Source organism: Pinus tabuliformis, chromosome Q, assembly GCF_031772625.1.
Source record: "Pinus tabuliformis cultivar Carrire ecotype Pingquan chromosome Q, CPIR1, whole genome shotgun sequence".
NCBI lineage: Eukaryota > Viridiplantae > Streptophyta > Pinopsida > Pinales > Pinaceae > Pinus > Pinus tabuliformis.
This window is the reverse complement of record NC_142296.1, coordinates 1081236906-1081249669: the sequence shown is the minus strand read 5'-3', so window position 1 is coordinate 1081249669 and position 12764 is coordinate 1081236906. Positions and strand designations below refer to the sequence as shown.

The following is a 12764-nucleotide window of genomic DNA, read 5'->3' as shown; positions in this document are numbered from 1 at the left end:
CAACATACTATATGGCCTTCACAGAGAACTCAGCGCATACCATTCAATGTAGAACATCATCCAACCATTGTTTAAACCGACGAATGCATCATACCCAACATTTAAACAACCATCCATAGGAAGAATATATATAAAAATTATGCGACATACCATAATTTACGTCCCTCAAAAACTTCAATGCAGAAAAGAAATATACAGAATGTATATTAAGTTTATGGACCCACTAATATTCATCCACAGTGGTTACCAATATCCAATGCACTAAGTATAATCATATGCCCAACACATATATATATCATGTCTCCTTTGCAACGTTCAATGCATTTCTAACACTTCAACGCCAGCATAACATATATATACCAGGGTCCTACATATAAAGATAAACAATGCATAAAACCATGTCTCAAAAGCATAATTCTGATCCAAGTCTTAAAACAGAAACAAATAAAGGAAGTAGTCACCACCATTGTCTGCCATGGCTTTTGTAACGTCTTTGGTGGCATTCGTCTTTGTTGCTACTGCCGCTTCCCATTCTTTGTTCAATGCCCCACAACCCAATAGAGAAATGGCAGTGGAAATGATAATGGCAATGCCAAGAAGAGGTCACCAATCCCAATCTCAACCAGAGGTTACCCTGTATTACAGAAGGGATGTAACCCTTCTGGGCATGATGGGTCTAATATCTCCAGAAATTTCTACACCTGTAAACATGAGCCTAGAGGAGAATTACTCAAAGGAGACGAAGGAGGTGATAAATCAGGTGAAGAGCACCATCGATATTGAAAAATCCAAGCCCAACACAAGCGCTGCTATGGCATCCCTGAGGGAGAGCTCCAATAATTGGGTGGCCAAGTATAGAAGGGAGAAGCAACTAGCAGGGAAGCCCTCATTCAGCAATATGCATTCTGTCCTTAATGCACTCTCTGGCCACTACATCAACTTCAAACCAACTTCTCCAATTCCTGCCAAGCACAAAGCCATGATCCTTGAAGAAGTGGACGTTGCAGAGAAAGCCATACAACAAAATCCTTCTCAATACACAGGTCACAACCTTTGTCAAATAATTCAACACAAAGTTTGAGATTTTTAATGCAACATGAGTATTTAATGCACCAATCCCAGTTTGTTTGAAGCAAGTGTATAAAATTACAATTCGAAAATGGTATTTGTAAGATTCTTCTGGTTGGTTTTAGCAGGCATGGGATTTATAGGGCCGAAGCCCCAAGACATAAAGCTGGCATATAAACTTGGCTTCCTTTGTGACACAAATCTCAAACCGTTCATATATAAATGAGATTCAACACATAGGATTTTTCTATAATCATCGTAGAACAATACCAAGAACGTGGTCCTGAATCAAAACTCATGCATCGTGGGGTTTATTTTCATAATTAACTGCTCAACCTTTTGTATTCCTTGACCAATGTATGCTGAGGATACATTTAGCCGATGTTCAGAAATACCAGGAGACTAGCGTAACTGGCAAAATGTTCGATTTACAATTTTTGAAATACAGAGAAATGCTCTATCCGCTAGAAAGAACCTCCCCCTTTTATTTTTCTATTTTTTTAAGGGAAGGTCAACGGTCACAGAAAGAGTGTGCACAGAAATGACGGGTGCATTTTTGTCTGTTTTTTTTTATTGTTATTGGAATTGTAGGTAGAAAACCTTACTCAAATCTGGGTGTCACAGGGTTCAAAACAACCGATTTGAGTGGTAGAGGGGAAGGAAAGTTAGCTAGCTTAGAAGTGTAGGACTGATGGGAGGGATCAAATGCACAGAAAAACCACAAAATTAGTGGTTCAGATTTGAGTAGGGCTAGAATTGGCTGGCTCTGATACTATGTTAAACACAACCATACAGAAGAAGAGATGCCAAAGATAAAACAATGAATTTTATTTTCTATTAACATTTATGCACATTTATAATAAATTGGAGTGACCATTGGATTCCATATTCCAAGGTCTCTTGAACTCCCTTTCACTAGTCACGTTCCACACCAACCCTTAGAGGATTAGGTGTCAAACAAGAAGAAATAAAGTATTGGAGGAGAAAAATTCCTCGTCTAATGTGTGAAATGAAAAAGTATCTACCTCCAATGTTTTTCAATGCAAAAGAACAATACCTCATGCACCTAGTTGATGAGTTTGAAAAGTGTGGATCTGTACATGCAAGGTTAATGTGGATGGTTGAGAGGCACTTGAAATCATTGATGGTTCTGATTAGAAAAGAGCATGTCATAAGGGTTTTATGTTATATCCAACCAGGTGTATATTACTCAACATATTCACAAAATTCTTTGCATGTGTTAATTTTGATCGCATTTGGGATGTAAACTCAATGAATAAGTTTGAAGGGGAGAACCTATTGAGGAAATGTAGAATGAGGAAAGAGACATGTAAGTAGACAATGGAGATTATAAGACATTTGACATTTTATTTTTATGTACATGGTATTTATTTAGTTTTTAGTCTTCCTACATAATCCATTATTATCAAGGTATAAGGTGGAAACTAATTATATGTGAATTCTTTTATTTTAATAAAGTTGAATGAGAATGGGATGCAATACATTTATACATTGAAAATAGTTTTGATTGGATGAAGGTATGGATTTAACAATGTAAACTATCTAATATAGTAACTTATCATGGGGTGGTGTGGCTACATTGGTCAAAGAAGTAGAACGACGCGGTGAAAGAGATACCAATATTACAAAAAGGGAATTGATTTAGAAAATAGTTTAAAAGATAAATAGGCTAGCATATACACCCATACTATTTAGTATTTTTTAATACTATATTGATGTATATGGTGTGTTTGTTTTATTGATTTGCATAATTTCTAGGTATAAATATGTTTATCAATTCAAAATGAATTTTTTACGTGCAATGCATATTTCAGTTGAAACATTGCAAATATATGTGGTGCAATCATCACAAATTTCACATAAAAAAATGGGATTACTGCAGTATTTCAGGTTACTAGTGTTTCCTCTAGAAGTGAAAAACATCCAACAATATTTAAAAATTGATACTGTAACACCCTCCTCCCACATCCACCCAAGCAACTAGCCAACCGGGGTAAACATGCAACAAGAGGCCACTGTGATATGATTCGACCTCATAAGTCACATTAAGGAAGTGGAATCAATAGAGGCACACCATACATACATTAATCATCTGCTACAGGACCTTCAAGAATAAAACCAATACTTGGGATAGCTTTCCTTGAGGTCCCACTAATCTTTTGGATGAATTAGGCCAAAGCAGCGCTCCCTAGATACTGCCCAAGTGAGTTATAATGCTCCTCAGACATTGTCCAGGGAAGTTATAATGCTCCCTAGACACTTCCCAGGTGAGTTAGTCTCTGGACTAATGCTTTGTGTTGCTAGCATTCCAGGATTTGAGCCACCTTTGTCATCCCTGAGCCTGGGACACTGCCTAGAATGGAATGATAAATTAAAAACAATAATATAACATCAAAATGAAAATGCCAAAGAAAATACTTGTTCAAGACCTTGACTAGACCCCTACTAACCATGATAGGAATTTGTTCAAACATATCGTGAAAATGTAATCTACATGTGTAATTAACAGATCTAAGCATAGGGGTCTCATACTTATCTGAGATTCACCATGAATCATTGATGCCTTAACACATTAACTTCCATTCTATCCATTAGATCATAAATGCATTGTTCATTCATTTACAAATATAAACATGATTAGAGCCATACATAAATGTTTTCATAAAACATGTACATAACCAGCATAATAGCGACAAAAATATAAATGAAATTACAACCTTGTATGCCACATATAATCCATCATAATACTCATAGAAATACCAAGAGAAATAACCATTCATTAATGATGCAAGATCCAAACCCGAGATGGGACTTCCACGTTCCACCCGATTGTATAATGGCACAGCCAAATCTCTCTTTAGTCATTCACCCCCATGCTATATTCCAAGCATGAATGTGGGATCTCATAGAACACATCAATCAGACTCATCCAAGGCTTCTAGAGTCCATTGACCTCAACCCATAAAACAATTTTTCCACCGCACCATCAGAAATAAAAAAACCATCATTAGATCGGTCTCTATCCCATCCTTCTAGGGCTCTAGAGCATTTGTTCCAACTCGGCTCCCAGGACTAGTAACTCAACCCATAGGTGTCGTCGGGCTCTAGAGCATTTGTTCAAGCAAGGCTTCCAGGACTAGTAATTCAACCCACATCTTTCACTCGAATTCCAAAGTATTTGTCCAACCATGGCTTCTAGGACTAGTAACTAAACCCACCAAGGGCTTCCAAAGCATTTGTCCAACCAAGGCTTCTAGGACTAGTAACTCAACCCAGGCTGTTACCAGGCTTCTAGAGATTTTTTCCAACCAAGGCTACAGGACTAGTAACTCAACCCAAGTCATTACAGACCTTCCAAAAGAATTTTTTCAACCAAGGCTTCAGGTAACTAATATCCCATCCTTCCAAGTTTCTAGAGTTTTTGTTCCAACTCGACTCCCAGGACTAGTAACTCAACCCATGGGTGTCACTGGGCTCTAGAGAATTTGTCCAACCAAGGCTTCCAGGACTACTAACTCAACCCACATCTTTTACCCAGATTCTAGAGCATTTGTCCAGCCAAGGCTTCCAGGACTAGTAGCTCAACCCACCAAGGGATTCCAGAGTGTTTGTCCAACCATGGCTTCTAGGACTAGTAACTCAACCCAGGTTGTTATTGGGATTTTAGAGAATTTTTCCAAACAAGGCTACAAGACCAGTAACTCAACCCAAGACGTTATAGAGCTTCCAAAGCATTTGTCCAACCAAGGCTTCAAGTAACTAATATGTCAGCCCAAGCTAAGGAGACATGATAACCAACCAAAACAAACAATTAAATAAACCCACAATATCCATGGCTATCCAGGAAATGGCAAGACTACGAAAATCCACTCTCAATCCAAGCAATTCTCCATGCTAGTGATAGATCATCACCAAGAAACCACATGCATGTGCCATGCATGCCAAAACTATTGAGGAAAACATACATGCAACTCAGTACTTGCAAGCAAGTCTAATGTAGCTACTAATCCTGATGCCCTCTGGCGCTTTCATCCTCTTCCTTTTCCTTGCTCCAAAAATCCAAGTATGCCACACTCTCCAAGAGTGCTCCAAGAAAACTCTAAGTATCCAAGGGTATGAGAGAGAGAGAAAGAGAATATAAGAGAGCTCCAAAATTGAACTGACCTAGTCTTGCCCACTGATCCTCGGAAGCCTTTTTATTAATGAGGCCTCTATTTTCTTCATTTTCCATTGTTTTCCTTCAATTTCTTCCTCACATGCAACTTGTGACCTTTCACCTTCCTTTTCTCCTAATTTCCATTATTTTCACAAATAAAATGCCAATAAATTCATTTTTCCTTTCCAAAGCCTTAGCCATTTCCTTTTCCAATTTCCTTAGCCATAATGAGCTGAATCAACACCCACCAGGATGCTTTCACTCACCATTCAACTTGGAATATGTGTCCCATCACTGTGGCCTTATATATATTTTTACATGGAAATTTCACCAGGTCTTTTACAAACCCCCCCCCCTAGAGGAACATCATCTTCAATGTTCAATGACACTTATAACCAACAAGACTAATGAAAACATAACATACTGCCCATGGAGCTTTATAACATAGTTCGTTGTAGTATTTACAATGACCACTACTAAAACATGACAAACATGCCATTTACTGCAACTTTATAACATAGCTCATTACGGTATTTACAATAACCACATATACACATACACATTCTCTTCAAACAACAAATAACCATACTCTCTATGGAGCTTTATAAATCTAGCTTGATACAATATTTACAATAATGCACACATATAAACATATGTACATTTTCTCAACCAGCAAATAAAAGGATATGATGCCTGCATATGCCCCAAGGGAATACAAAGGCTCACACCTCCACCCTCAAAGTAATACTAGGATTCACCTCCTTCCTAGGAAGTCCATAATCCACTACAAAGTCAAATCTGCATCCAATGTCAAGCACTACAATCCTGCGCCACTTGTCCTCTCAGTGAATAGTTACCGGCTCATTGTTTCAAGGCACACTCCCAATGTGCATCCGATTCCATCTGGAAATACTAATGACCAAAAAAAATATATCCATGACCTTCCCTTCTCTGCTATATAGTCTCTTAGGAAATCTGGTCACCCCTTCCGTGTAGTCACTCATCTCCCAAGTTCCGCTTGCACCCCCATTCCGGGCAATCCATTCCTTGGCAAGGCTTCCTTGCATCGTAAGATACAAAAACTAAACCACCATACCAGCCGTAGCATGCTCATGGAAATAAATGGACACTATTGGGTACCATTTTCGAACAATGGCCCTATTCCTAAATGCTTTACTAGCATACTACTGCATTTTCCAATTCATTTTGTTGTTGCAAATTCTTGCAATCGATTTCAATCACCCAACTAGGCATTTCATGCATTCCTATACCAAGCACATAACTTCCATTAGATTTAAAATAAATTGAAATAGATTCACATCATATGTCATTAGTGGCTCATCAATAAGGTACACTCACAATCCTGTTTACTTCCTGCCACAACAAGTCAAACTAGCATCCTTGATCAAATCATCATGTATAAACATATCACGTCAGGTTAGCCCAAAACATGAACATCATAGATCAAAGTTATAAATCACATGTAACCATCATAAACTAGAATCATAGATCACATGTAATCATCATAGACCAAAATCATAACTCACATGCATAATAACATTGAAGTAGAATACTAATACTTATCCTTTAATCAATCCTTACTTTTGCCTTTGTTCTTATTCTGTACAAACACTTGATCAGTTGCCACACTTGACAAACACCTAACGGATTCTCTTCAACCATGTGCACATACACATAGTGTGCATCACAGCCATATCACCACACACAACACACAACACCATGCAATACATGAACTTACACTTGGTGTACAACACAACACAACACGTATATTTACACAGTGTACATCACAAGAGATACATCTGGACACAATGTGTGACACCTCAAAATGCATACACATACACTCAATATACAACACAACTCATACATCTATACTTGATGTACAATGCCACTAAATACATGTACCTACACCTGGCATACAACAAACCAAAATAGATGTACTACACAAAGTACAACACAAGGAATACACGTCACGATACCACGACTACACAATACAAATACATAGTACCTCATGAGCACAACACATAATGTACGACATGCGTGTAATACCACACGTACATTAGTACCATATGTAGAACATGTACATAATACCATCTGTACATTGCAACACCTACACAATGTGTACACAATGCCACACGTACATTGCACCACCTGTACAATGTGTACACAATACCACATGTACACAGTACCACATGCATGACATGTACAAGACACTACATGTACACAACGCCACATACACTCCATGTACAATGCACTACCTGCACACGGCACCACTTTTACAACATGTACACAACACCACATGCACACAATGCCACTTGTACAATCATGCACACAACACCATATGTACCTAGCACCACCTGTACAACATGCACATAAAAGGTACATAGCACTGCATATTCAACACGTGCATAGCATCATCTGTACAAAACACTACATTTACAACCTATACATAGCACTATCTATGCCCATACCTTCATATGTAATATCATGTACATAACATTGCATAAACAACATGTACAGAGACTACATATACATAATGTCGCATATGCACAACATCACATATGAAACATGTACAACATATGAACAAAAATAGTACCACATATCAAAAACCTCACTACCTCTGTCAAGCAACCTTGCTTGCAATGTCTTATCCATTCTTATCCTATCATGCTATAGACCACATTGCTTTCACTTTGCTGATGTATCCCTTGTTATAACTTGTCCATAACATAAACATAGGCATAATACAAGCATACAATATAAATTCATATTCTCATGATACTGACCTCATATATTTGTCATGATTACTCTTCCCAATTGCTTCCTCATAAGAACAGCAACCTCGTCATGCCATTCACTTGGATAAGAAATCATTCCTCCATTAGAATCATCCTTGACTATCCCTGTCATACAATGGCATAAATACATAGACACATACATAAACATGCATAAACATTAGCATAAAATAATCATGATCAATGATGACCCTTTCAGATAACAACATACATACATCCATATATGCATATAATCATTAGCATAAAGCAATCATGACCACAACATAAATACTAGATATCAAGGTCAAGGTTTAAGAGAACTTCCTTATTTGTGCAAAGCATGCACAACATGCACAACATTGAGAACAATTGTTCCCAACATATCCAATCAATCTGACACCTCAAATCCATCTACTTTACCTTTTCTAGTTACCTTTCACATGTCGGTGTTGTCATTGTCTGTTTACCACTATGGACCAACTAGTCCAACCGACTCTCATAGTATTACCTTCCACTACGCTTACTCATGCACAAAGCTTCATATGAGTCTTACATTATCTATTGGGTACCACACAACTGTCCCATGAGCTCTATTAACTTTTTTCTTTCCCAAGAAATTTCCCAGACTCAAAGAATAAAAGGAAAGAACAAAAACAACAATAGGAAGACCATGAAAACCAAAAGAAATATTACACCGTAACAAAGTGGCATAGCTATGCACCATACACACACAACAATCGTAAATCAAGTGAAATAATCACAAAATACCAAAAACACAAGTATAAACACAAACACCATGACTCAATCCCCATGGTTTCCAAGGAAAGCAAAACAAGAGCCTTCTTCAAAATTTCATGGAAATGTCTTTGCCATGCAATCCACTGCATCATACCACCATAAACACATAACTATAATTCCATAAATAAATAAAACGATACACCAAATACCTTATCTTGTTGTGCCAAGCATGTTGCTTGCAACTGAACACATCCATGCCATCTCTCAAGGGACTATGATCCTTTGACAGATCCACCTATAACAAAATAATAGCTAATATAGCTGTCGAGATGAACATGCTTATGAACATAACAGGTATCCCCATAATGTTTGACAAGATCAAGGTTAAGAAGACTGTTTGTATGTGAAGCACTCATTCATTTGGAATTAGGGTTTCCAAACATATCCAAAGGAATTCTTGTCCAATTCCTTTCTTTTACCTTGTTGCAATTGAGGCTTACTATGTATGGTCACATCATCTAACTGTTAGTTATATAAACACATCAACTATTACCTTGTCATGCTAATACCAAGCATGTTACCTGCAACTACTCACGCATGTCAAACACATGTTCCAAATATCAAGACAATCATATCTATCAATTTGAAATCAACCTTTACAAACGATCATGTCATAACTCATAGTAAACTCATAGTCATTAGACACAATGCTACAACTATTATCTACTACACTCAAGTATATATCAACTGTTGCAACACATATGTATTAATTCAATCATCTTAAAACACGACCTTTAGAACACCTACTCATATTATGCAATTAATCAAACATTCAAACAAGCTATGAACGCACCATGTCAGGTAAATCAACTAGACGACATAATAGGCACAAAACACTTGAACACCAAATAGATGATATAATCAAAAATCATGCGCAAGGTAGATCACATAAGAAAGCTCATACCTTATTGTATCTCAGGGGAGGCTATCGTGTCTACATAATCAATCGAGATTAGAATGGTATAACTTCACAACATATTAACCCAAACATAAATAAGATCATGTTATCCATAATAATCACTAACTAACATGTTCACATCCTAACTCATAAAATATTATCATTTATGCATAACAATCACATATGTACAAATAGTTTAGATTAGTAGCACACAATGCAACACAATAAGTCGACTCATACCTGAATATCAAAACCACCATCATCTGAATAGGTCAAACCTGGTTAACACAATGCATATAACATCAAGGTCTTCAATGAAATGAACATAATCATCACGCCTATGACCAATCCAAATTACAACATCAATATCTCAATGAAATAACCCTAATCATCAAGTTATCTAATATAAAACAATAATAATAATGCATACAACTACAGGTTACTATCATTCTCGACTATCTGACTCATGTGCATATGACTATGCTAATCAACTATCATCTATCATGTACGTAACCATAAATTAAAAATACACGTACATAAACCTAATGTATATAACCCTGATGCATATAAAAATCCTTGACTTACATACTTGCATGCCAAACTTACACTGCCTATATGATGATCCGATCTTACCCCAAAGTCCAATGCTGCAACCTCATTATGATGATCTACATCTCGCCAACACATTAGCATCCCGATGACCAAAATTTGCATACAATGACTTCAAAAGGAACTTTTTACCTACTATTCATGCATAACTATAACCAAGACCATACGTACATAACAACTACATATAGACACATAACACATGAGTATGAAACCATATACACATCATTCTCGCTATGGTCTAGCCATCAATCCATGACCATATCAACTACACAAACTGTGACCTCTTGCATGACAACAACAACTACATCATGTGCACTTGAGAATATGTGAGAACTAACATGCATACCAAATGCATATACAACCCTACACTCATGACGACGCATCCCAACAACAACATCATCAACATTCACATGGTGACATCACTACAACCATGATCAACACAAGAAAAATTGAACAAGCACATGGACTACAAGCATAAGCAACACATATGCAACTGACATGAATGCTCGACCAACACACCACCCATCTAGTCCTAGGGGTGAACCATGCTCTGATAACACTCTATAATGCCTCCTCCTTCATATACTCAAGAAACCGTCTAGCTGGGATAAACATGCGACGAGAGGCCACTATGATATGATTCTACCTCCTCAGTCACATTAAGGAAGTGGAATCGACAAAAATACACCACACAGACATTAATCATCTTCTACAGGACCTTCAGGAACGAAACCAATACTTGGGATAGATTGCCATGAGGTCCTAGTGATCTTTTAGATGAATTTGGCTACAGTAACACTCCCCAGACACTACCCAAGTGAGTTATGGCACTCCTCTGACACTACCCAGGTGAGTTAGTCTCTAGACTAATGGTTTTCTTTGCTAGCATTATGAGATTTGAGCCACATTTTTTGACCCAGACCCTGAGACACTACTCGGAATGGAATGATAAATTAAAAACAATAATATAACATGGAAATGACAATGCCAAAGAAAATACTTGTTCAAGACCTTGACTAGACCCTTACTAACCATGACAGGTATTTCGTCAAACATATTGTGAAAATGTAATATACAGGTGTAATTAACAATTCTAAGCATAAGAGTCTCATACTTATCTGCATTAGGGGAATTTTGAGGCCTAAAATGGGCTTCCTAAGAAAATTATAAAATAATAGTGGAAGTAATAAAATAAAATTAGATTACATCATCAAATTTTAGAGGGAAAAAAGCAAAAACAAAATTTTCAACTCGTATTTTCAACTTATTTCCGTATGGGTTTACTCAAATTTCAAGTGGAAACACTCGTTGAATGGATAATTTGATTCCTCATCTAAGGAGTACCCATGTTTCATACTTTTGATGGACCTTGCTACACAAAAAATGAGAAATACATGGAAAACATGATTGTGATCACGTTTTTTCATGTATTTCTCATTTTTTGTGTAGCAGGGTCCATCAAAAGTATGCAAAATAGGTACTCCTTTGATGAGGAATTAAAATTTTCAACCAATTTGCACTCCTACTCGAAATTTGAGTAAAACCTTAAGGAGATAAGTTGAAAATACGAATTGAAAAAGTAGTTTTATTATTTTATTATTTTTTATTATTTTTGATTTTTTACTTCAAAAATGGTGAATCGTCCCTCATGGTTGACATCATCTTCTTTAATCCTATTGGTTCTTATAAATTTTATTTTGGTTGTACATTTTTCTTAGGAGGCCCATTTTAGAACTCAAAATTCCCTTAATAGATTTGCCATGAAGCATTGATGTGTTAACACATTAACTACCATTCCATCCATTAGATCATAGATACATTGTTCATTCTTTTACAAATAGAAACATGATGAGAGCCATACATAGTTGTTTTCATAAAACATGTACATAACCAACATAATAGGGATAGAAATATCAATGAAATCATAGCCATGTATACCACATATAATCCATCATCATACTCATAGAAATACCAAGAGAAATAACCTTTCATTAATGATGCAATATCCAAACCTGGGATGGGACTTCCACATTCCACCTGACTGTAGAATGGATGAGCCAAATCTCTATTCGCTCATTCACCCCTGTTATAGTTCTATTTGGGCACATCACTCCTGACATTCATATCAATACTATTAGGGCTCATCAAACCCTAATTTAGTTGTTACATGCCCTAGACAACTCAACTCATTGAATGCTTCCGTCTATGAAAGTTTCTTGGCCTGAAGCCTTGTTAAAATGCCTCCTTGGGACACCAGCACAGCCTTGGTCAGAGGAAACTACGCTGCAGAGCAGGCAGGCCCACTGCGAATTGCACTATAGTGCACTTAGGCCCTCTTTGACCTGCGCTGGTGAGATTGAGCGAAATTTGCATAGCATTCTGGGAATATTCCTTCATTGTAGATGATTCTAAAAGGATCCCA

The 12764-nt window shown here is 37.0% G+C and overlaps 1 protein-coding gene across 1 annotated transcript; it reads left to right on the top strand.

The window, feature by feature from the left end:
- Positions 1 to 475: 475 nt before the first annotated feature.
- On the top strand, positions 476 to 1754 carry LOC149223282 (photosystem II repair protein PSB27-H1, chloroplastic-like). The gene is made up of 2 exons (XM_089387855.1): positions 476 to 1043; positions 1660 to 1754. The coding sequence occupies exons 1-2, from the start codon at positions 476 to 478 to the stop codon at positions 1752 to 1754; spliced, it is 663 nt and encodes a 220-aa protein (XP_089243981.1).
- Positions 1755 to 12764: the final 11010 nt, after the last annotated feature.